General features: G+C 51.1%; 1 protein-coding gene and 1 long non-coding RNA gene across 5 annotated transcripts; one reads left to right on the top strand and one right to left on the bottom strand.

Moving 5' to 3' along the window:
• The first annotated feature begins 1,011 nt into the window (after positions 1 to 1,011).
• On the top strand, positions 1,012 to 11,139 carry LOC132509402 (uncharacterized). The gene is made up of 5 exons (XR_009536968.1): positions 1,012 to 1,365; positions 1,506 to 1,642; positions 3,678 to 3,737; positions 7,866 to 7,997; positions 10,384 to 11,139. It is a non-coding gene; the product is annotated as an uncharacterized LOC132509402 (long non-coding RNA).
• Positions 1,644 to 25,540, bottom strand: NUMBL (NUMB like endocytic adaptor protein). 4 transcript variants are annotated; one of them, XM_060130403.1, is made up of 10 exons: positions 25,303 to 25,540; positions 21,629 to 21,713; positions 19,490 to 19,632; positions 18,035 to 18,109; positions 17,871 to 17,945; positions 16,781 to 16,921; positions 12,450 to 12,639; positions 7,914 to 8,219; positions 4,227 to 4,349; positions 1,644 to 3,335 (listed from the first exon to the last, which is right to left on the bottom strand). In XM_060130403.1, exons 1-10 carry the CDS (start codon positions 25,324 to 25,326, stop codon positions 2,725 to 2,727), a joined length of 1,773 nt encoding a protein of 590 aa, XP_059986386.1. In that variant the 5' UTR covers positions 25,327 to 25,540; the 3' UTR covers positions 1,644 to 2,724. The 4 variants fall into 4 exon arrangements, with proteins under 4 accessions (XP_059986386.1, XP_059986388.1, XP_059986387.1 ...); XM_060130405.1 differs by having other exon boundaries at positions 7,914 to 8,216; XM_060130404.1 differs by having other exon boundaries at positions 19,490 to 19,629.
• Positions 25,541 to 25,593: the final 53 nt, after the last annotated feature.

Raw genomic sequence — 25,593 nt, 5'->3', positions numbered from 1 at the left:
GTGGGAGGTTAATCCCAGATCCATGGTCTCTGTGGAGAGGGAAGCGCCGTGAAGAGCGAAGCGCCGTGAAGAGCGAGAGTTTCCATCGGGCGTGGGAGGGAAGATGGGGAAACTGGCTAAGAGTAGTCCGTGGGAGGTCCTCGGGAGATAAGGGATCCGTGGAGCTCCGCGGGCCCAGGGATTGGTGTGCGTGTGTGGGGGTGGGGGTGGGGGTGGATGGGCACGGAGGGTGTCTGAGAAAGACTGCTCTGGGCACAGCGAAGAATGGTGTTGTGTAAAGATCAGCCTCTGGCGTGGAAGACGGTCTTGACTCTGTCCCTGACGTTCTGTGTGCTGCGTGGCCTGTTGCTCCATCAGTCCAGTAGTTCGAATCATCTCCAAGTCCTAGGCCTTTTCTGCCCCTCTCACTCGCCAGCGGTTTGTAGCGGTGAATTGCTGAGATTGCCTCTTCTCTGGCCTTGTGCCTGAACACCAAAGTGACAGCCCCAGACCCACCCCTCACTCACAGTCCAGTGGGGGGCCAGATAGTGACAGCCCAGAATGGTCAGGCCTGGGCTGGGGGAAACAGAGGAGTTAGGGCCAGTATGCGGGAAGTACAGGGCCCTGTGGGATCCAAGCGGAGCAGAGGGCTCCTGACTCAGCCTGATGGGTCATAGAGCTTTGAAAGGATTGGATGGGGGCGGGGCCTTGGAAGAGGCTCCACTTCTAAGAAGGGGAGATATTTGAGCTGAGGCCTGAAGAATGAGTAGCATCCTATGAAGTGTTAAAAGAGAGGTGACACAGATCTATATGTGACTCATCTGTATGAAATGGCATCCAGGACATTCTATTACTGGGGGAAAATAATGCAAACTGCAATACAAAAAAAAAAAAGGAACGAGTAGCATTCTTCTGGGAAAAGGTGCAGTGTCAGGAATGGGGTTTCAGGCAGAGGAAATGACATCTGCAAGGGCTTGGATTAAGAAAGCGTGGCTCGGGCTTCCCTGGTGGCACAGTGGTTGAGAGTCCGCCTGCAGGTGCAGGGGACACGGGTTCGAGCCCCGGTCTGGGAGGATCCCATGTGCCGCGGAGCGGCTGGGCCCGTGAGCCATGGCCGCTGGGCCTGCGCGTCCAGAGCCTGTGCTCCGCAGCGGGAGAGGCCACAACAGTGAGAGGCCCTGGGGACCCCCTTGCTGCCCTGGCGAGCCATCTGTCACAGGTCCCCTAGTCCAGGATCCAGCCGGTTGATGGGCTGTAATGTAAACCCTTGAGGGCAGACCCTAGGCTTGTTCCCTCACAGCCTGGTGGTTCAGTGACTGGCCTTGAGGTCGACCAGAAGCTGGGCTTGAATCCCAGCTCCCCCACTAATCAGATGTGTGACCTTGGGTAAGTGACTCAACTTCCTGATCTGTCCAATGGGGATATAATATTGGGTTTCATGAAACCAATCTCATCATTTTAGAGAGCCATAAAGAATTACACATATAATTTATATATTATATATTTTAAAATATATAACTTTGTAGATGGTATCAAGGAACCCAAGAAACAACAGAGAGACTTAAAAACGGGCTGCCACGACAGATGACACTTTGGCCTAAGTTATGGAAAATGCAGTTGCTGAAACGTGAATTCGCCAGCTCGAAGATATGCTACTCCAAACGTAATTATTTAAAATTTTAATACTGAAGTTATTAGCAGCAGATTATATGTTTTTTTAATTCCTTGTTTCAAAATCTATAAGAATCAGAAATGGAGTGATTAATTTGGGGTACCCATTAATAACCCACTTCTTGAGTGCTGGGTCAGTGTTACCTGCTCCCATGCTACAACTCAGGGGTGAAAATGCAGGGAGACCCTTTTTACTCCCTCTGGTTTTAGGAGATGACTCAGGAGGAAAGGCTCTGTCTCCACACCATCCCCGCTGCACACACACCCTGCCTTCTAGAGGGGCACCATTATATTCTTCCTTTATTGGCTGTCCTTGTATAATACAAATCTGCAAGTTTAGATACAAAAAAATCTGGAAATAAAAGATAGAAAAGTACCCGCCAGGCACCCCCTTCCTTCTTCCCGGACCCCTCCCCAGCGGGCACCGACGTGAGGTAACTGAGCATCTTCTTCCCCTTCCCCTTCCCCCCTACCTGCCTCCTGGGCCCCCAACTTGGCCCCCTACCCCCGTGAGACCCTGGCCCAAAGAACATGTGGGCCCCCAAGGGGAGGGGAGGGGTGGTAGGGGTGAGCACAGCATTGGCAGTGAACGCAGCAGGTGGGCAGAAGGAAGCCCTTTGTTTGTGCTGTGTATGGGGGCGGGGGGGAACGACCAAACTTGGGGTGGGCACTCGTTTGGGGCCGAGGAGGGCCCCCAGGTGGGCATCCCTCCTCCATCCCACCCAATACTAGAAGGTAGAAGGTCAACAACAGAAACTGGGAAATACAGCTGGAACCGAGGGCACTCGGTGGGATTGTGGCCATCCCCCTGTGTCTGGGTTCCGGGGAGAGGGGGCCATGCCAGCCTAAGTCTGGCAGAGAAATGGGTCCCTTAGCCAGGCTGGGTCCGTCCCTGAATTCCATCCTATCGCAACCTGGGCGTCACAATGTCGGTTCTGTACTGGTCGTGGGAGGTGGTCGAGAGAAGGGTTAGAGAGGTCGTCAGGAGGGTGCAGCCCCAGGGAGCAGGACTGGGGAGAGGTTGGGCCTCCACTCCCAGGTGTGGGGCTCCTGGAGATGATGGGGTGACTCGGGCTACAGTTCAATCTCGAAGGTCTTCTGCAGGTCGCCCGAGAAGGGGTTGGAAGGCTTCTCTACAGCAGGTTTGCCTTCTAACGCTGCCCACTGGGCCTCAAAGGGGTCCAACTCAGGGGCCGGGGCGGGCGCTGGCTCTGGGGGCCAGGGCGCCCCATTGGGGCGAGGACGGGCCTGGCCCCCAGGGGCGCTGGGTGCTGCAGGGGGTGGGAAGGCCCCAGCTTTCCCAATCAGGGTGGCAGGCTGGGGCTGGAGCTGGGCGGCTGAGCAGAAGGCGTTGGCCACCATCTGTGAGGGTGTGATGCCCACCACAGGTACGCGGGGCATGGGCGGGTAGCCCAAGCCCGGGTAGGCGGGCACAAAAGGGGGCTGCATGTGTGGAGGCGGCAGGAACACGGCCACCTGGGCAGGCGCGGCGTCGAAGGGCCCCACGGGGGCGGGGAAGGGCTGCAGGCCGGGGGGCACGGCAGGCACTGAGGCTGCCTGCTGCTGCGCCTTTGCCACCTGGGACACCTCCTCCAGCCACCTCTCGGCCTCCGAAGGGGTCCGCTTGTGCCCAGGCTGGAAGGCAGCTGCAGGGGGCGCGGAGGGCTCACCCCAGGCAGAAGTCCCTGGAGAGAGGAGAGGGGCAGTTAGGGGGCATGGGCTGCAGCAGAGAGAACCCCAGGCTGGGGATCAGACTCTGGACCGGGCTGCCTTGCCGCCTTGCACCCAGCTCTGCTCTTCATTAGCTGCATGGGCTTTGGGCAAATGGCTTGACCATCCTGGACCACACGTCATGCAGTGCTACGAAAATTCACTTCTGAGATTCTAAGGTCCTAAGATGAAAAGTATAGGCACGACTGACAATCACCCAGGCCGGCTTCCCTTCTGATTGGTCAGTAGCAAACCTGTTATTAAATATTTTTTAATATCACCCTTGGCTCTAATATTTTGACACTGTATTGTCTTAGGAGGCTAAGATTCTAAGATTGCATGGATCTTTCTCAGAGAGTACTCTTCTAACATAGTGGGTAAGTTTCAGTGTTTTTAAGTTTGTATTTTCTAAGATTCTAGAGTTCTAAATTTACATTGTTTGTAATTCCAAGGTGCTTCCACGTGTTTAGGATAAGCACGTGGCTCTAAGGTGATTCCTTGGCACTATTTTCTCAGAGAGCACTCTTTTAAGGTTGTAAGATTCCAAGGTTTCCTGGCTCCAAATCTGTTAGGTTCTAATATCTTGTGATTCAAAGGCTGTAGGTTTCTAGATTTTATGGTTCTAAGACAGCAAGGTTTAAAAACTGATTCCATGGTTCTAAGGTGACCCCATAATTCTTATGTTATCTCGTGGTTCTAGGATGAACCCGCGGCTCTGAGACAACCCCGTGGTTCTAAGATGATCCATGGTTCTAAGCCTGTGGGATTCCAAGATTCCCAGAGTCTCTGCAGTAGCCCTGAAAGGAGCAGGGGGATGCAGGAGGGCCACTGCAGGGCATCTGCCCCAAGAGAAGGGCTGAGTTTACCTGTTGAGGCTGGCGGTGGCCCTGGTGCTGGCGCTCCAGCACTGGCAAAAGATGAGCTGATCTGTGTACACAGGGCGCTGATGCTGTCGCTGTCACTGGCATTGGGAGGTTCCATCTCAGGCACTGGGAAGTCAGGGAAGGGTGGAGGTCAGCGAACAGGCCCAGGCTCTGCCCTTGACCCCATCCCCGCAGGTGGCCCTCACAAGGTGTGTGGGTTGGTGGGTCCACTCTGCAGTAACTAAGTGGCCACGGCCACAAAAGTGGTAACTGCGCACATGTGTGAGTGTGTGGCATCTGAGTGGTACGACAGCCAAGTAGTGTGTGACATCTGATGGCAGACAGTCACGGGGACCCCAAACCAAGGAGGACCTCAAGAGCTGTATGTAGCCGCAAACCAGAAGAAATATTTTAAATGCTTAACAATATACATTAATTTTAAAATATGTTCAGGGAATTCCCTGGGCGGTCCAGTGGTTAGGACTTGGTGCTTTCACTGCCAGAGCCCGGGTTCAATCTCTGGTCAGGGGACCAAGATTCCACAGGCCGCATGGCGCGGCCAAAAAAATAAATGAAAAATGTTCAACCACACGTATGGCAAGAGCACTGACTAGTCAGAATGGATACTGCCCACGCTGCTGGTCACTCTGGGGATCATCTGTCTTGCTCTGAGTGCGGAAGTGGGGCCCCACCAGGCCTGGCCCATAACATATGTCATGACGGCAGAGATGCACCTGTGCCTGCAAGACAGGACACGCTGAGCAGGTGTGGTGGCCTCGTGAGGGCTTAGGATGAGAAAAGGCACCATCCAAATAAACAAGAGGACCGTCAAGTGTGGCATGTGACAAGTGCCTGTGACAGCTCAGCGAGTGGCTATCTCCAAGGGAGTGTGTGTGATGGTCCTATGAGCATCAGAAAGAAACTAGCTGTAGGAGTCAGCAGGTGTGACGTGGGGCTGCCCAGGTGGGACAGTAGGTGGCTTCCAGGTCATTTCTATGATGACTGTGCCTGTTGGTCCAAATGGGTGTGCAGCTTCTGGGGGGTGGCATCTGAGTGTGACTGAAATCCAGGTTGTGGCATCCGATTGTGATTCCCCAGCGTGAGCCAATCTGCCTGCGTGATGTACGGAATTCGGCATGAATTAGCCTATGTGACTTGTGATTCACACAAGTTTGTGTGAATCCAGGTGTGTCGTTCGTGAGCGTGTGTTAATCTGTGTGTGTGATTTCTGAATGGGACACCTGGATATGTGCTTTCTTTCTTTCTTTTTTATTGAAATATAGTTGGTTTACAATGTTGTGTTAGATTCAGGTGTACAGCAAAGTGATTCAGTTATACATATATACATATATATATATTCTTTTTCATATTCTTTTCCTTTATGGTTTATTACAGGATATTGAATATAGTTCCCTGCTATACAGTAGGGCCTTGTTGTTTATCTATTTTATATACAGTAGTGTGTATTGGATACGTGCTTTCTAAGTGTGTGTAATGGTAACACCTGGTCCTGCAACTTCCGAGTGTGTGTGATTTTTGATTGCCCATGACTAAGTGTGTGACTAAGTGTGTGTGACACCCGCGGTGGAGTGGGACATCTGCGTGAGTCCATGAAATTTTTGTGCGGCAAGTTACATCCAAGCAAGTGGGCAACTGGCTACAGGCACGCGAGGCTGCTAAATGAAGTCTGGGGTGCCTGCCACCTCTCAGGGAGCAGGTGTGGCAGCCCTGGGGGTGTGCTTAATGGCAGGTTCCTTAATGAGGACAGCAGATCTGAGGGCGCATGCAGTACCTGGGGTGCTGCACAACATGGAGTGAGCGTGCGTCATTCTCAACGAGCATTGGCATCTGCTCAGCAGTCACCTTTTGCAGTAGCCCAGCCTCCTGGATACAGATCAACACCTCCCACACCAGTCCCCAGGGCCATAAGGGGTAGGTGTCTCGGATTTGGCATATGGAAGCAGGAGAGCCGGCCAGACCACATGATGTCACTGACAGCTGGGAGGAAAGGCAGCTCTCCTGCCTGTCTCCCTCGGGCAAACCATAGTTCCATGCCACCTCTCTCCTCCCTTTTTCCCATGGCATACATTTTTAAATCACAACATATGCCATATCTCTCCTTTTCCCGGTCCATGGCAGACATTAGTAATCAAACATGATGCTTTTCTCCCATTGAACTCTTTGCTCACCTTACCCCTCACCAGTAGAGCCCTGTGGCTCTACTGGCCAAATGCTGAAAGAAAGGACTGGTCCTTGCAATTCCATCTTCCCTCGAAGACATGGCTAATCGATGATGACGGGTGCTGCCTCTGCACAATCCTTTACCCAGAAGCCACATCACGAATCCATCACTATGCACCCTGACCCCATGATCCCCATGCTCACTTGTGCCCTTCACCTCATGTTTCCATAAGCCAAATTCTGGGAGTCATCTCTTGGGCAAAACATAATACTCCTGCTCTCTCTTCTCGCTTGCCCATGGCAAACTTTGCTAATCAGTCATGTGGTGTGCCACCTCGCTCTTTTCTCTTGCTCAAGTCAGACACTGTAAGGAGATCATGATGTCTGTCATCACTCTATTCTCCCTGCTCTAGGCAGACACTGTTAATCACAATTCTTCTTTCCTCTGAACCTGGATCCTTGACCTGGCCAGATCTCATGGCTCTACTGGCCAAAAGCTTGGAGGGAGCATTAGCCTATGGTGCCTCAGTCTCCTCTTGAGCAAAAACATGGCCTCTGGGCAGCTTCTCTCCTCTCCCTTGCCCATGGAAGTCTTGCTAATCAATCATGACATATGCCACTGCTCTCATGTCCCTAACTACAGCAGACAGTACTAACTGATAGTGAGTTACGCCACTTTTTTGCTATCCCTTGCCTGGAGCAGACATTGCTAATCGATCACAGCTTACACTACCTCTCTCCTCTCCCAGACTGATGCCAGACATTGCTAATTGAGCACATGTTGCTCCTCTCCTTTGCCTGTGGCAGGCAGTGCTAATTAATCATGGTGTGACCTAAGTGTCCATCGACAGATGAATGGATAAAGAAGATGTGGCAAAAAAAAAAAAAAAAAGAAGATGTGGCACATATATACAATGGAATATTACTCAACCATAAAAGGAAACGAAATTGAGTTATTTGTAGTGAGGTGGATAGACCCAGAGTCTATCATACAGAGTGAAGTAAGTCAGAAAGAGAAAAACAAATACCATATGCTAACATATATATGAAATCTAAATAAAAAAAAAATGGTTCTGAAGAACCTAGGGGCAGGACAGGAATAAAGACGTAGAGGATGGACTTGAGGACATGGGGAGGGGGAAGGTTAAGCTGGGACGAAGTGAGAGAGTGGCATGGACATATATACACTACCAAATGTAAAACAGATAGCTAATGGGAAGCAGCCGCATAGCACAGGGAGATCAGCTCGGTGCTTTGTGACCACCTAGAGGGGTGGGATATGGAGGGTGGGAGGGAGATGCAAGAGGGAGGGGATATGGGGATATATGTATACATATAGCTGATTCACTTTGTTATACAGCAGAAACTAACACAACAATGTAAAGCAATTATACTCCAATAAAGATGTTAAAAAACAAAATCATGGTGTGTACCACCTCTTCTCTATCTTGCTCACAACAGACAGTGGCATTGATCCTGATGTTCCCTCCTGCTGAGCCCCAGGCTCACCTGTGCCCTTCACCTGGAAGTCAGTGCGGCGCTGCAGCGTGGATGGCAGCTCATTCAGCCGTAGGCTCAGCTGCCGTTTGAAAGGTGAGTTCTTCTGGCTGAGCGCCGGGAACCCACGGAAGGAGCCCTGGCGAACCAGCTGCTCCAAGGGGGCATGGCGCCGGGGGATGGCAGCCGCAGTGGTGCCTGCAGCCACTGGGGTGCCCGCCTCACCCTTCTCGCCAGGGGATGTGGTGGCCGGTGTTGGGGACACGTGCCCAGGCTGGGCAGGGCCAGGAGCCGCAGTTGGGGCAGCTGCTGCCTCTGCTGGAGACATGGGTGAGACAGGTGGTTAGATAGCTCACCTTGGCATTGGAGGCCTCTCCTACCCAGACCCCTTGATTGTTTTCCAATGCTGCCTTCCTCACCCAATGTGCCCTGCCCTCAAGACAGGCTGGTCAGTGCCCCCAAAGGTCGCTCATCCCCATCCAAGCCAGGACCACTTTCCCCAGGAGGCCCGTGGGGGAGTCGTCACCCAACCTGACCCTCTGTGTGTCTCAAGCTTTCTGTCCCCCATCCATCTTCCTCTGCTGCTTCTGCTATTTCTCCCTCTGAGACCTTCCGTCTCCCTTTCTAATTAATTTAACAAACACTTTTTGGGTGCATGACCAAGGTATCAGGCATTGTTCCAAGTGCCTTGCATGTATTAACTCATTCAGTCCTCACAACCACCCAGTGAGGTTGATATCGTCATTATCCCCATTTTACAGATGTGGAAACTGAGGCCCAGAAATGGCAAGTGACTTGCCTGAGCCATAGTGTGAAGGAAGGGGCAGGCTGACTCCAGAGTCTGAGTTCCAGATGACTGCGCTAACCTGTCTCTCCCTCTGGCCTGGTCTCTCCACATCATGCTGTCTTCCTCCATCATTCCATCTGCTCTGCTCTCTGTCACCTCCCACCATTCTTCCCACCTCAACTACCTCCTCCCTTCCTCCAGTTGCTACCCATTGTTCTAGACCCAGCTTGGCATACTTCTTCCTCTGAGGAGTTTTCCAGATTGTTTCAGCCCCTCAGCCTGGGCTCCCTCCCCTCTGGGGCTGTTCTCAGTCCTCTGCAGGTACCTGGTCTCCCCACTCAGCATAAGAAGCGGGCTCTTCAATGGCAGGGTCTCCCCACCCCTGCCCATACACAAACACACAGCCATCCTCCCATCAAGGCGTCCCCTGAGCCGCAGCCTGAATGCTAGTGAGGTTAAACTCAGGCCCAGAGAGGGCAGGGAGGGTGCCCAGCGCTTCTCCCACCTTCCATGAGGGGGCGGTGAGGCTCTTACCCAGGCCAGGCTGGGGGCAGTGGAAACAGCCCGGGACACGTTGGAACTGGGAAACCACCTCTGCCCCCCACCACCTTGGGCTTCAGGAAGTCTCCTCCCCTCTCCGGGCTCCAGTTTCCCCAACTAAACCTGGGATGAACATCCCTCTGCTGCCTTCCCAGGTGTCCTGAGAGGGTCAGTTGAGGCAGTGAATGTTCAACGCTCTGGAATCCCACAAAATCTTGGTAAACAACTTGGTGTAAAGGGCACTGCTCCGTAACTCCTGAACTGAAGAGACCTCTTTGTGAACGTGCGGTGCCTTGAGACTGGGAATCAGTGCATCATCGGCAAAACACTGTCATGTGTTCGGCAAATCATATACCACACTGTGTAAACTCTCATTTTTGCGGTGCAGGCTCTCAAGTGCTTTCTACAATGCAAAGTACCTGGAACGTATAATATCCTTTGGAAACAGCAAAATCCTTTGCAAACTCTAAAGCATATGACATTCTTTGTAAATTTGAACATCCCATATAAATAGTAAACTCAGTGTACTCAGTGTGTTCTTTTGCAAACAATAAAATATCATATAGGGACTTCCCTGGTGGTGCAGTGGTTAAGACTCCGCACTCCTACTGTAGAGGGCCTGGGTTCGATCGCTGGTCAGGGAACGAGATCCCACATGCATGCCGCAACTAAGAGTCACATGCCACAACTAAGGAGCGCGCCTGCCACAACTAAGGCCCAGTGCAACAAAATAAATAAATATATATATAAGACAGGTTTTCACTAAAAAAAATATATGTACTTAGGCCCTCCGTTAACTATACTTTGTAATCTGCTTTACCAATGATAAAATTCTTTATAAATTCTAATAGATGATGTAAACAGCAAAATATTTTGTAAGCTGTGAACTCCTTAACTTTGTCAAGAGGTTTGTAAATGGTCACATAGTTTACCAAGAAAAACATATGTTGTAAACTCTAATATTCTAGCAAGTGATAAAAACTTGTTTTCCTAAACTTTTTAGCTAGAAATATTTTAAACTTACAGAAAAGATGTAATAATGGAACAAGGAGCACACATGTTCTCTTGTGTTAACTTGTTACCCTTGTTAACTCTTAACAAGTGTTAACTTGTTACAGTATTTGATCTGTCTCTCCTTCCATAATCTTTTTTCAGTATGATTTAAGAGTACGTTGCATACAATAAACAAGGCATGGAAACAACCTAAATGTCCATCAATAGATGAATGGATAAAGAAGATGTGGTAATATATATACAATGGAATACTACCCAGCCATAAAAAAGAATGAAATAATGCCATTTGCAGCAACATGGATGGACGTGGAGATCATCATACTAAGTGAAGTAAGTCAGAAAGAGAAAGACAAATATCATGTGATGTCACTTATATGTGGAATCTAAAAAACAGATACAAATGAACTTATTCACAAAACAGAAATAGACTCACAGGCATAGAAAACAAATTTATGGTTACCAAAGGGGAAAAGGGAGAGGGGATAAATTAGGAGCTGGGGACTAACGGATGCACACTACTGTATATAAAATATAAATATAAATACATATAAACAACAAGGAAAAAAAAAAAAGAGTAAGCTGCAGACAGCTTACCCGACCCTAAAACCTTCAGCATGTACCTAAGAACAAGGACAGCCTCCTACTCCACAGGACAACTTCTTACTTGGGAAGTTTAACATGGATATGATACTGTTAGCTAGTCTACAGTCCATATTCTAATTTCCCCAACTGGTCTACTCATGTCCTTTATGGATGTTCATATATATATATATATTTTTCAAGGTATATATTTTATATATATATATTCAATATATATATATTGAATTGAATGTTGAATATATATCTATATATACAATATCCATGATTCAATTCAGGATCGCACGTTACATTTATTAATATTTGTCAAATCTCTTCAGTCTCCTTTATCCTGAATCCCAATTCAGGATTCTTTGTAAATTCTAAGCAGTGTCTTCCAAAAATGTAAAAACTAGAAACAGTTAAGAAAAGTAAAATAAAATTAAAAATTACATTTTGACTCAGCACACAATACACGTAAGTTTAAAAACCACAGTTTGAGAACTTATAAACTATTTGCCTTTGACCTAGAATGTTAGAGTTTACCAGGTATTTTTCAAACTTTCATGATGGCAACCCAGAATAAGAAATACCATTAACATGGTAACCCGTTCCATACACACACATACACACACACACACAGATATACTGACATAAAAGTACATTGAACTATACTTACCCTTACTACATTCAATTACTCTGATATTTTCTATTCTTTTCCATTTCATTTCTTAAAATGCTAACCACAACCCAGCAAGCTGACTTCACAACCCATTAACAGGGTGGATACACAGTTTGAAAAGCCTGGGAACATCCCTGGGTTAGCAGATAATAAAGCTCTCGGTGAGCTTTGCTGGGATTTGTGGCCAACAGAATATTGCCCAGAGGACTCCTTAAACTGAAGTACACTTTATAAACTGTAACCAAACTTTGTGGTTGGTGCTTTGCTTTGTATTTTTTACTTAAAATAATCGGGGTGGGGGGGCTTCCCTGGTGGTGCAGTGGTTAAGAATCCGCCTGCCAATAAGGGGACACGGGTTCGAGCCCTGGTCCAGGAAGATCCCACATGCCGCAGAGCAACTAAGCCCATGCGCCACAACTACTAAGCCTGCGCTCTAGAGCCCACAAGCCACAACTACTGAGCCCGTGTGCCACAACTACTGAGCCCATGCACCACAACTACTGAGCCTGTGCTCTAGAGCCCATGAGCCACAACTTCTGAGCCCGTGTGCCACAACTACTGAGCCCATGCGCCACAACTACTGAGCCTGCGCTCTAGAGCCCACAAGCCACAACTACTGAAGCCCATGCACCTAGAGCCTGTGCTCCGCAACAAGAGAAGCCACTGCAATGAGAAGCCCGCGCACCACGGCGAAGAGTAGCCCCCGCTTTCCACAACTAGGGGAAAGCCGGTGCACAGCAATGAAGACCCAACACAGCCAAAAATAAAATAAATTAATTAAAAAAAATTTTGTTGTTTTGGGTTTTGTGTGTGTGTGTTTCCTTTTTGCTTTGTAAACTGTAGAGCCCCTGTACCTACCTCTGCAGCTCTCCCCCCAGTCTTGATCCCTTGGCCCCACCCTGGGACCATTCGGTGCCCAGCCCCGCCCCGCCCTCCGGGCAGCGCCCACCTTTCTTTTTGTCAGCAGCCTCTCTCTCAGCCGGCCGCCCACCCCCAGACAGGCGGAAGGAGCCCTCCCGGGCGAAGCTGGTGCGGCTGGCGTCAAAGGCAGCCGTGACTCCGCACTCCTTCTCCCGCCGCTGTTTCCGCTCTAGGCAGGCTGCAAACGCACACCCCACTGCGTGGCTCAGCCTCTCTCCCTGTGGGAAGAGGTTGGGGCAGGATTAGCGACGTTGTGCAGTGCAGACTGGACGCCGGGAGCCCCGGGGTCCAGCAGCTGGATGCTGGGTGACTCCGGCTGAGTCCCTTCACCTCTCTGGGCCTCAGTGCACATCTGCAAAACGAGGGACAAAAGACAGAGACAAGAGTGTAGTACTGTATGGCTCCATTTTTTTTTTTAAGATTTTTTTTGATATGGACCATTTTTTTAAAAGTCTTTATTGAATTTGCTACAATATTGCCTCTGTTTTATGGTTTGGTTTTTTGGCCGCAAGGCATGCGGGATCCCAACTCCCCAACCAGGGATCAAACCCACACTCCCCGGCATTGGAAGGTGAAGTCTTCCCTGGGCTGCCAGGGAAATCCCTGGGTGGGTCCACTTATATGAAGTTACAGAATGGGCAAAACTAATCTATGGTGAAAAACTTCAGAACGGTGGTTGTTTCTTAGGGGTGGGCATAGGGACCGACTGAGAAGGAGTCTGAGGGGACAGTCTGGGGCGGTGGCAATGTTCTAGATCTTGATGGGGGGGGTTGGGTTATACACGTGTATACAGTTGTCAAAACCCAGCAAATGTACACTTAAGGTTTGTGGTCAGCATGTATTTCGCTTCAAAAGAAAAAGAGCTGGAGACAAATATGAATTCTACTTAATAGTATGCATGCTGAAGTGTCTGGGGGAAGTATTCTGATGTCTGCGACTTTGAAATGCATCCAAAAATAAGATGGAGAGATAAGTGATATAGTAAGCCCAGACAAATGTTAATGGCAGGATCTGGGTGGGGGGTGTCCAGGTGACTGGTGACTGGGCAAGTCTTTCGACATTGCTGCATGCTTGAAAATATTTTGTAGTAAAGTATTGGGGTTAAAAACAACAACCCCTGTTTCTTGAATGCCTACTTGAGAGACGCCAAGGCCAGAGAGCCTGGGATTGATGCTGGCTTCCCACTTCCCAGCTATGTGATCTCAAGAAAATCACTTCCCAGTACCCAAGTCTCCTCGTTTGTAAAATGGGGGCTCTAACAGCACCCACTTCACAGGGTTGTTTCAGGAATTAGGTGAACAAATATATGCAAGGCATGCAGCACAAAGCCAGGCACAGGGACACTCACATATGTGTCAGCGGAAATCTTGTGTAGCCCCAGGCTGAGCCCTGATTTGCATCCTTTTATGGAATCCTCACAACAGTGCCGGGAGGTGGACAATCTTATGAACCCATTTGACAGATGAAGAAATTAAGGTTCAGTCAACGTGCCCATTATAACAAGTGAGTGGCAGAGTTGGGATTCTAATGAGGTATGTCTGACTTCTGTTCCCTAAACAAGATGCTCAGCCACCTCTTAAAGTTGAACTTGGGGACAAAAATCCTCAACAAAATGCTAGCAATCTGAACCCAGCAGAATATTAAAAGAATCAAGTGAGATTTATTCCAGGAATGCAAAGTTGGTTTAACATATGAAAATCAATCAACCACATTAATAGAATGAAGAAAAATTCCCACATGATCATCTCGATTCTCACAGAAAAGGCATTTGACAAAATCCAGCACCCTTTCATGATAAAACACTCAACAAAGTTGGAATAGAAGGGAACTTCCTCAACCTTATAAAGGACATTTGTGAAAAACTCACAGGACTTCCCTGGTGGCACAGTGGTTAAGAATCTGCCTGCCAGTGCAGGGGACACGGGTTCAAGCCTTGGTCTGGGAAGAACCCACGTGCTGCGGAGCAACTGAGCCCGTGTGCCACAACTACTGAGCCTGCGCTCTAGCGCCCACGGACCACAACTACTGAGCCCGCGTGCCACAACTACTGAAGCCCGTGCGCCTAGAGCCCGTGCTCCGCAGCAAGAGAAGCCACCGCAATGAGAAGCCTGAGCACCGCAACAAAGAGTTGCCCCCGCTCACCGCAACCACAGAAAGCCCGCGCGCAGCCACGAAGACCCAACGCAGCCAAAAACAAACAAATAAATAAATAAAACAAAAAAAAAACAGTGTGATACTAGCATAAGGAGAGACATATAGACCAACGAAACATAACTGAGAGCTCAGACATAGACCCACACATCTATGGTCAACTGATTTTCAATAAGGTGCCAAGACCATTCAGTGAAGGAAGAATAGTCTCTTTATCAAATGGTGCTAGAACAACTGGATACAGTATGCACGTGAAAAAAAATGAAGGTGGACTCTTACCTCACACCATTTACAAAAACTAACTCAAAATGTATCAGAGACCTAAATATAAGAGCTAAAACTATAAAACTCTTAGAATGAGACATGAGGTAAGTCTCTACAACCCTGGATTTGGCAATGAATTCTCAGATATGACACCAAAAGCAGAAATAACAAAAAAAATTGATAAATTGAACTTCATCAAAATGTGTACATTTGCACATCAAAGGACACTATCAAGAAAGCGAAAAGATGGGGCTTCCCTGGCAGTGCAGTGGTTAAGAGTCTGTGCTTGCAATGCAGGGGGCACAGGTGCAATCCCTGGTCGGGGAACTAGGATCCCACATGCCACGGGGCCAAAAAAAAGGAAAGTGAAAAGACAACCCACAGAATGGGGGAAAAGTTTTGCAAATCACGTAACTGATAAGCATCTAGTATCCAGAATATATAAAGAGCTCTTACAACTTAACGGTAAAAAGACAAACAACCGAATTAAAAATGGGTGAAGGATTTGAATAGATATTTCTCTTGAAAAGATATACAAATGGCCAATAAGCACAGGAAAAGATGCTCCACATCATTAGTCATTAGCAACATACAAGTCAAAACCACAATGAGATACCACTCACACCTACAGGATGGCTAGAATAAAAAAAAAGTGTTGGCAAGGATGTGGAGAAATTGGAACCCTCATACATTGCAAGTGGGAATGTGAAATGGTGTCGCCACCAAGGAAGACAACTTGGCAATTACTCAAAAACTTAAACATACTATATGACCCAGCAATTCCACTCCCAGGTATATACCCAGAAGAATTAAAAACAGGTATTCAAACAAATACTTGCATATAAATGTCCAGAGAAGCACTGTTCATAATAGCCCAAAGGTGGAAACAACCCAATGTCCATCAATGGATGGATAAGTAAGCAAAATACGGTATATCCAAAATGTGGTATAGCCATACGAATATTATTCAGCCATATAAAGGGAGCAAGGACTGATAGGATGCTACGACATGGATGAACCTTGAAAACGTTATGCTAAGTGAAAGAAGCTGGTCACTAAAGGCCAATAGGTCACAAAAGGCCAATATACACCTCCCCAAAGAGCAGAGGGTGTGCCCCTCTTCATGCCTCCCTCCTTTACGTAGTTGGGATGAAGATGTGAAGGCTGGAGCACGCACATTCATCTTGGATCATGGAGTGGAAGCCATACTCCAGCATAGCAACGAGCCATGGCCCTTGAGTGGAGAGGAGTCACACCAACGCTGTGCTGCCTGCCTGGGGATGTCTTTCACACGAAACACAAATTCCTATTTCACCGAAATCGCTGGTATCTGAGGGTTTTCTGTCGCAAGCCTCAGAATCCTGTGAGAGTGCTTCTCAGAAGACAGTCCATTTGTCTCTTTCATCAGATTCTCAGAGGGGATCTTGACGCCCCCCCCCCAAAATATAAAGAACCACAGGCAAAATGAATCGACTCTGAAGGACGAGTGGGTACCCTGGGGGGTGTTGTTTCAGAAGGGCCCAAGGGGGCTGCTGGGGGCAGGAAACTACAGCTTGACTTGGGTGAGGTTTAAAAATAAGCAAAAATTCACGGAGCTGTGCCTGGGCCATCCGCGCATGTTACTGTATGTATGTGCTCCTCAATGAGAAAAGTTAGAGAAACATGAAGAACTACCGATAACAAGGAGGATGATGAGAACCAATGTCTTCCTGAGTGCTTCCTATATGCCAGGCATTGTTCCAAATACTCTGTGTCAACCCCCTCAAGTCTCACAATAATCCTCTGAGTTATGGGCTGTGAATACACTCCCTTTTCCAGATGAGGTCATGGAGAGGAGAGGTAAGGGGAGTGACTCACCTGACACCACACAGCGGGCTGGGGTTGGGCGTGGGACACCAGGGCATGGGAGACAGTCAGCTGGCTTTGGGCTTTAGTGATACTCACGGAGTCCTTGAGCGCCAGGAAACAGTGGCAGATCCAGCGGCGGGTGGTCCCATCACGGCAGATATAGGAGAAAGCCTTGTCCAGGTTGCGGTCAGGAGCACAGAAGGAGACCTTTTCAATGGTCTGGTCTACCAGCAGGTCCTGGGAGGCACCAGGGAGGCCAGGAAAGGCATGTGTACTGTTTTTCATGTATTCACTTAATATTCCCTTTGTGTCTGCTCTATATCCTGTCCTGAGCGGGGTGGGGATCCTGCCCTTGTTGAAACAGCTGTGGGCCCTGCTCACATGGGGCTCCCAGTTTAGTGCAGGAATCAGACTCATCACCAGATGGAGACTGGCCAGAGTCACAGCCACGCTGTAATGAGGGAGGCACAGGCAGGGGGCTCAGGGCTGGGATCGGGGAGGCTCAGGGCCTTTCCGGAGCAAGAAGACGTGCCTGACCCAAGTTGGACGGGAGTCAGGCAAAGCTTGCTGGAGGGTGTCAATCCTGTTCAGTCATTCACCTAACTGTCTTCGTGCGCTGGCTGTGTCCTTGGGCAGTGTCTGTGCTAGGGGCAGGGAATTCAATGGTGAGCAAACAGATACCCGATCCCGGCCCACGGTGCTCCCATCTGGCCAGGTAGATGGACAATAAACACATAACAGCTAACATTCGTTGATCGGAACACTTCTGCTGTACCAGGCATAGTTTTAAACTATTTGCATATACTTTCTCATTTAATGGTTGGGTCCATTTTTATCCCCATTTTTGCAGATGAGGCAAGCGAGGCAGGGAAGGGTTAAATCTCATACCCCTCATGCCCAGGGTCACCCGGCTGGTAAGTGGGTGAGCTGGGATGCGAGCTGAGGTGGCTGCTCTACGGTCTGTGCTCTCACCCACAATCCACGCTAGTTCCCAAACAGCCACAGGACTCAATCCCGAATTACGACTGTGAGGTGCCGACATGTTACAGGAACACACGGCTGAGTCCAGAAGGTCCCTGAGGGAGGGACGTCCTAGAGGTGGGTGAGAAGGCGTCCCTAGCCCCATTCGAGCAGGGTGAGGAGAGGGGCCCACTGGTGCCCACTCCCAGGCCCACGGGCCCCCTACCTTGGTCTTGTCATCTACCACCCGGAGCCCATCGGCTGACACCCACAGGACAGACTTCACAGACTTCCGGCCCATCTGGAGTGGGGGAGGAGGACAGAGGGTGTGGTCAGGGCTGGCTCTTCTGCTCTGACCTTGCCCCCTCCCTGCTCCAGCCTCTCACTCACTGCCTTCAACTTCTTCACAGCATCTTCACACACGTGCATCCCCCGGGACTCCTCCACCTCCACGTGGCCCAGGTACTTGGTGCGAAGGGGATGGGAGAGCATGAAACAAGCAGAGTAATCAATCATTCCTAGTGCTCACTGCGCCGCTGCGAGGCATCGCACAATGTCCTAAGCACATCACATTTATTAACTCATTTACTTTTTTTTTTTTTTTTTTTTTGCGGTACGCGGGCCTCTCACTGTTGTGGCCTCTCCCGTTGCGGAGCACAGGCTCCGGACGTGCAGGCTCAGTGGCCATGGCTCACAGGCCTAGCCGCTCCGTGGCATGTGGGATCTTCCTGGACCGGAGCACGAACCCGTGTCCCCTGCATTGGCAGGCGGACTCTCAACCACTGCGCCACCAAGGAAATCCAACTCATTTACTCTTTACCTCAACTTTGCAAGGTGGGGACCTTTTTTTTTTCTTGGCCGCGCCACATGGCTTCTGGGATCTTAGTTCCCCTACCAGGGATGGAACCCATGCCCCCCTGCAGTGGAAGTACAAAGTCTTAACCACTGGACTGCCAGGGAAGTCTGGGTACCCCATTCTTATCCCAGATATACAGGTGAGAAAACTGAAGCACAGCATGGAGTAATGATTCCCACCCTGCCTCTATCCTTGGCCTTTAACACATCCCTGGTGTCCTTCTGAGTGCCAGCCTCTGCATCTGCGCCTGAGGACTGGCCCCAGGCAATGACTGATAGGAGCGGGGGTACACACGCCCCAGCTCCCTCACCCCGTGGGTGGGATAGCTCGATTTCCCACAGTTCCCTAGTGGCATCAAGCTCAGCTGCTCACAGCTAGTTTAGGAAGACACCCTTTACTGGCTGCCCTCCCTTCCTCACTCTCACCAGCATTTCCTGCACCTCCCAACAGCCCCTCCCTCGCAAGGTCCGCTTCTAGGGGAAGGGAAAACAAGGTGGGAGGGGGGCGCTGTGACCATCGTCTGTTGTCACCCAACCAGGAAGGGAATGAGTGGAGAATTGAACCTGAACCCTGCTGTCTCCCTTATAAATTTTCGTGTGTGTTGTAAAGGGTCGTGGTGGTCTAAACCAGAACGCACTTAACAGTAGAGGGCTTTGCAAATGCTACAGAATTTTTGTGACCTCCCAGTGCCCCCCTGGAATCTGTGAGCTCCCACAGAATAGCGTGACTCCAGGCGGGACGCACCCCCCCCAACCCCAGCTAATATTTTCCTGGCACAAGAGAATGGGTCTTGGTTTCTAATCCCAACTTTAAGGGACTCGGGCGGTGCGGTCCTCCTTCTGCAGGATCCGCCGTTCTTCGGGGCTGTGAAGTCTCTTGGGTCTCAGCCACCTCACCGGGCAACGGACAACAGACACGGGACACGCACGCGCACAGCGAACAGCTCGCACACCGCCGCAGCCCCGCCCACACGAGCCCCGCCCACTCACCCTGACCGGGAAGCTGCACGTGCCCTTGCGCACCGCGTCCTCGTCCGCCTGCCACTGGTGTGGGCGCGATGCCTCAGGCACGTAGGCTGGTTTCCGCCGCCGCAGGCTCTGGCGTAGCTTGTTCATGGTGCCCGCCCCGTCTGCTGACAGGAGTGCGAGTCAAGGGTCAGAGGCATGGGGCTCAAGGTGGGGGGAAATAGGGCTCAGGGAGCAAGGGGTCAGATAACATGGCAGTAGGGCTACAGGGTTAGGGGGTCACTGGGTCAGAGGACATGACATCCAGGGAACATAGACTAGCAGCAGTTAGGGGATACCGACAAAGGGGGCAACTGGAAGGCAGGGGAGTGGGAGAGTCGGCAGTGGGGATTCAGAAGACATGGGGCTAAGAGGCAGGGAGGTCTGGGATGTGTGCGTCGTGAGTCACAGCTTTTAGGGGTCTGGAGATTCGGGGTGTGACAGTCAAGAGGCATGATGATCCAAAGTAATGGGAAGTTAAGGCAGTGGAGGACATTGGGGTTAGAGGGCATAGCAGTCAGGGGTCACGAGGTCAGGAGTTTTAGGGGTACAAGATCAGGGGATGAGGTGGTCAGAAGGTACAGGAGTTGAGACTTGCATGGGTCCGATGTGGGGGACTCAGAAGGTCCAGGGATTGCGGTTCAGAGCCCAGGCCAGAGGGTGCTGGGGACAGGGGTGGGTCTCTGCAACTCTGAGATACAGCCCCTCTGACAAATGTGTCTGTTCTAAGGCAGAGGCCCCTGGGGAGGCGTGCACCTGCGATGTCAGAGGTAGGGATGGAGGTGGTGGCCAGTCACTAAGACAGCCTTTGCTGACTGAGAAGCCATACTGAGTCCCAGGAGGAGTGTGAGGGGACACCTAGGACAGAGCACCAACAGATGAGACTCCGCCTGTGTGTGCAAGCAAGTGTGCAGCTGGTGTGTTCCTTTTTTTTTTTTTTGGCCTCACTGTGCGGCTCGCAGGATCTTAGTTCCCCGACCAGGGATCGAACCCGTGCCCTCGGTAGTGAAAGCGCGGAGTCCCAACCACTGGACCACTAGGGAATTCCCTGGTGTGTCCCTGAGTGTTGTGTGTGAGGGTGTCTAGTTCTGAGCACGCACCTATTGTCTGTGAAGGCTGTACGGAAGGACACAGGTCTGAGAATGGTTGTTGATGAGAGTATGTGTCTGTGAATGCTGTCTGTGTCCAAGAGTGTGGCTGTCATCTGTGAGTGTAGGTCCCTGAAGCTTATGGCTGAAGAGTAAGCTGTGTGTGAGAGTGGTGGTGAGTGTGTGTCAGGGAACGTTGCCTGTGAGGATGGGTCTGTGTTTGAGCATGAAGCTGCTGTCTTTGAAAGGGTGTGTCCGTGACTGTTGTCTTTGAAGCTGTGTGTCTGTGTGAAGACGTGGCTATTGTCTTTGATGACCACTGCCCATGACAGTGTGTGTCTGTGAGAGTTACCCAAGATACCACATCTGTCCAAGAGTGCAGCTGTTGGTGGTGAGGCTGTGTGTCTGTGGCTGTTGTTTGTGAGGGTGTGTCTGGGTCAGATAAGGTGGGTGTTGTTGCAGAGAATGTGGGTCCGTGAGTGTTGTTCTGGGGGTGTGTCTGTATGCAACCGTGCATCTGTGAGGGTGTGTGAGGACATGAGGTTGTCATCTTTGAGAGTGTGTTTGTGAGTGTTATTTGTGAGGGTGTGGTGGTGTGAGAATGTGGCTGTTGTCTATGAGAGTGCTGAGTGTTATTTGTGAGACTGTGTCTGTGTGCAAAAGTATAGCTGTTTTTTGCATCCCTTGAGAGTCCCTGAGTCTGTATCTGGTGAGTATCTGTGCTCACCTGTGAGGGAGTCTGGCTGTTGTCTAGGATTGTGTCTGTATGTTTGTGTGACTGTGAACCTGTGGGTGTGGGGATGTTGGTGTGTGTCTGAGTGTCCAAGTATGTGTGTGTGTGTGTGTGTGTGTGTGAGACCTAGTCTAGGTGGGTGTGTCTGTGAACGAGGTCACTGAGTGTGCCGGGAAGTCATTTGGGGGTGTCCGCTTGTGAGTGTGATTAAGCCTGTGTGACCGCAGGGACAGTTCCTTTGGCTATGCGAGGCAGACCCACCCAGTCACTCAGCCTTCGCCCTGTCCCCAGCTGGCCACTCACCTGGCTCCGTCCTGGAGGTTTCAGGGGGCCCCAGGGCCCCACAGGGGGCAGGGGGCAGATGCTGCTCTGGCCTCCTGGGTCCGCCCTGCCCAGGGGAGGGAGGAAAAGTTGAGAAGCTGGCTTGGGATAGGGCGCAGTCCCCTACCTCACCCCCTCTTTGGACATCAGCCAACCCCCCTTCATCTCAGGATCTCTGATGAGAGCCCTGGTTGTCATAGCAACTGCTACTAAGGCAATCAGCCACCTGGTTGCAAGGGCCCAGGAACGAGTAGGTGTGTTTCGGGAGCATCTGCTGGGGGTGTCCTGGCCTCAGGAGGCTGTCTGTACCCAAGGGGATGGTGTGAAGGGGGTGGCCTGCCCTCTAGACACATGTCCAGGGCTTCACACACACATATAGTCACATGTGTACATGCAACTCTGGTCCCCAATTGTCCCTAGAACCTGGTCACAGCTCTGCACAATTACACACAGAGACAACCACAGGGACACACACTGGATCACGCAGAAACACGTCAACAGTCACAGCCACTGTAAATACCCAGCTACACATCCAAGTTCACAGACATACAGTCTCTGCTACGGACCATTTGTCCACAGGTATGTAGAGTCCCAGGCTGCCCGGGCACTGCCACAAACGTCTGGTCATATCAGTAACTGGTATCTTGTCACTTCTCTTTTCTCTGCCATCTACAAAGAGCTGGGTCCGGGCACACCCACTGGGGCAGCCCATGGCCAACCAATGACCGTTGTTTCCTCGGGCACCCAACCAAGATACTCACATTACAGACCCACCCATGTAGACTCACACCCCGCAGGAGGTCACCTATTAGCTCTGAGGCACACACACTTGTCACATACAGCTCCCCTGCTGCCTGCTGACATCTGGTCAGGGATGCATGCAGACACACTGACACACATTTGGTCATACCGAGTCACACCCAGCCACAGCCACATGTGTTTAATCGTCGACCGGCACACAGCTGCACAAGGACACTCAACCCCAACTGTGTCAGTCACACCAACACACCTTTCTGGTCACACACTGTCACACAGCCATACGTCCCAGGCGTAGAGGCACACATTTGGTCACGGTATCAGCCACACATATATGGACGGTTCTCCTACCCAAGCACACACACAGACCCCGATGGCCACGGCCCATGCATTAGAGAGAAATGGGCACACGAACTCGGGACATGCATACAACCATCCAGAGACAGTTCTCCCCAGGGACGGACACACTCAGACACAGCCAGACAGTCAGCGGCTCAGAGTCACAGCCATACGCATTTCAGAAACGGTCATGTAGGCAAAGTCCCACGGCATGAGTGTCCACCTTACCCAGCCATATATCACGGTCATGGTACCTATTTCACAGTTACCCGCCATCCCACACCCAGCTGTACCACGTCAGACCATCACAGAGAAACACACGGTCTCTCTTCCTGCAAACATGGAAGTCACACCGACAAGTATGGGGCCACATACAATCACAGCCCCATGTGGAGAGACACATAATATCTCACACACAGAGGCATCAGCACACAATTTCCATTACACGCACACAAGCAAACAGTCAGGTATGTGCTTAGAAATACAGTGACCCAGACAGAGCATTTATAGCTGCATTTACACAGAAGACACAGTTCCGGATAGAGTCATGTGTGGAGTCAGGAGACAGTCACTCTGTCACCAAATCACACAGATTCAAACATAAGCCGCCCGGCACGCATACAGGGACACCCACCCACCCACCCCAAACAGCCACACGGCTACAGACACACACTCTTACAGACCATGACACAGACACAAGTATATAGAGTCACCCAGCGTCACAGACATGCAGGTCACACACAAATACAGAAGCCACAGTCACATACACATCCCCCCACACACACACACACAATCACTGGTGCCACCACACACAGACACACCTATAGTTTGAGTCACATGCAATGAAATAACCCACTATTAATAGGCTGTCAGGGTTTCAGACTCCAAGTCAAATACATAACCCAAATCACAGGTACACAACTATAAATGCACAGAATCACTCAGTATCAACACACAGACCTAGATATAGTCATTTATGCAATCCCGGCCACACACGTAGATGTGGCTTTGAACACACAACCGCAAACATACAAGTCACAGTGCCAACACACAACCTGTCACATAAGCACAGTGTGACTTCATACACAATGGCAGCCATACACCTCAAGTTGCAGGCACAGTTGTGTGTCATGCAAGCACATGTGTGACACACATATAAAATCAGAGACACAGTCACAAACATTCGAAGTCATTAGGACAGTTGCACATGGACACAGAGTCATAGACACAACTCCACTTATAGTCACAACTCCACCCACATCTTCAGTCAGCCACACACATGCCCAACCCCATACTCAACAGATACACTGTCACATACCCAGTTAGAGTTACCAAGGTACATACATGGGGTCACAAAAGACACAAAGACACAACCACATAGTCACAGCCATGCACACACTCAAACACAGACAGACTGAAAAGTATAGGGTTCTGCACAGTGAGCGAGCAGCTGTCATAGACACATACACAGCCACACAAATGCTGGGGTCACATACAGAGACACAATCACAGATGCTATCGGACACAACCACAAGCACGAAACACACGATTCCTCAGAGTCACCAGCTGCAGCTCACACACATACACACACGGGCAACCACAGTCACAAAAACACAGGGTCACACTCTTAGCCACCTCCCCATCGCTTGCTTCCCCGCTTCCACCCAGGTACCACACACAAAGCCATCATCACCGCAGACGCTGCAGACAGACAGGGCTGCACCAGGTCCCTGGGGAGCCGCCCCCTGGCCCAGCCTGAATCCTGGAGCCTGGGGGGCCAGAACCGGATGGGGAGGAGGTGCATTGTCTGTGCGTGGGGCCCCTCCCAGACAGCTGGGCAGCCCCAGGGACAAAGAGGGTGGCCCAGGAGACCTGTGCCCTGGGACCCTTGACCAAGTCTTTTTGTGTGTGGGGTTGCCTGAAATTCCCCTTATTTTATTCAGGCTTGGGGGGGATAGAGTCCCAGGCACAGAGACCTTGTTTTGAGAAGGGTCTGTTCCTGGGACGCCGCCCAAGCATGGGGGGATGCTGTGCCCCGGACGCCTCTGAGGCCTGGGGACGCACTGTGCCAGGAATCCCCCCGGGCCTTGGCTTGGTGGGGAAGCTGTGGGGGCCCGGGGACCCCATTCTCAAGACCTTGCCTAGAGGGTTGCTGTGAGAGAGCCCCTCAGGCCGGTAGGGGTTAAGGATTGCGTCTGGTCTGGAATCCCCTCTTAGAGGCCTTGACTTCATAAGGAGGTTGCGTCCCAGACCCCATCCCCAAAATCTTGCTTAGGGGGTTGTACCTAGAATCTGTCCCCCTGTCCTTGATTTTTTTGAGGGGGAGGTCTGTGTCTGGGATCCGTATCTCCAGAGCCTTGACAAGACAAGGCCTGTGCCCGAGACCCCTGTCTCCCAAGATCTGGCTTGGAGGGGAGCCGATTCCTGGACCCCCACCCAGGACCACCCTCCCCAGCCTTGGCACCCTCTCTCCATCCGGGCGCCGCGGCCGCCTCCCACCCTCCGCCACATCAGCAGCGGCGCCGCCCCCGACCCGAGCCCCCTTCTCCCGCCCTTCTCACGCTGGCCGCCGCGCTGCGGGACATCCAGGGCTCCGGCGCCCCCGCCTCCCGCGGCCCCGGCTGGGCCCGGATCCCCGAGTGCTGCTGCTGCTGTGGCGGCGGCGGCAGCTCGGTCTGACGCGGGCCGGGGCCGGGGGCAGGGGTATGGTGCGGGATGCAAGCTCGCTAGCCTGCTCCGCTCCCGGGAGGATTCCGTTCCAGGGGCGGGGGAGCGCCCCTCCCGCTTCGGCTCCCCGCCCCAGCCCCGCCGCCTGCTGGATATGCAAAGAGACCCCGCCCCTTGACCAGCAG

The sequence above is a fragment of the Lagenorhynchus albirostris genome, chromosome 19, assembly GCF_949774975.1.
Source record: "Lagenorhynchus albirostris chromosome 19, mLagAlb1.1, whole genome shotgun sequence".
NCBI lineage: Eukaryota > Metazoa > Chordata > Mammalia > Artiodactyla > Delphinidae > Lagenorhynchus > Lagenorhynchus albirostris.
The sequence above is the reverse complement of the archived record's forward strand: the minus strand, read 5'-3'. Positions and strand labels throughout refer to the sequence as shown.

Bases quoted from the DNA above. Each gene is read 5' to 3' on its own strand.
- NUMBL (XM_060130403.1), bottom strand. From the start codon at position 25,326: ATGTCCCGCAGCGCGGCGGCCAGC. The intron at 21,714-25,302 runs GTGAGAAGGGCG...TCCCCTGGGCAG, and splicing joins CCCGCAGCGCGGCGGCCAGC to GGCGGACCCAGGAGGCCAGA. The intron at 3,336-4,226 runs GTAAACTCAGCC...TCCTCTCTCCAG, and splicing joins GCCACCGCCAGCCTCAACAG to GGACTTCTGCCTGGGGTGAG.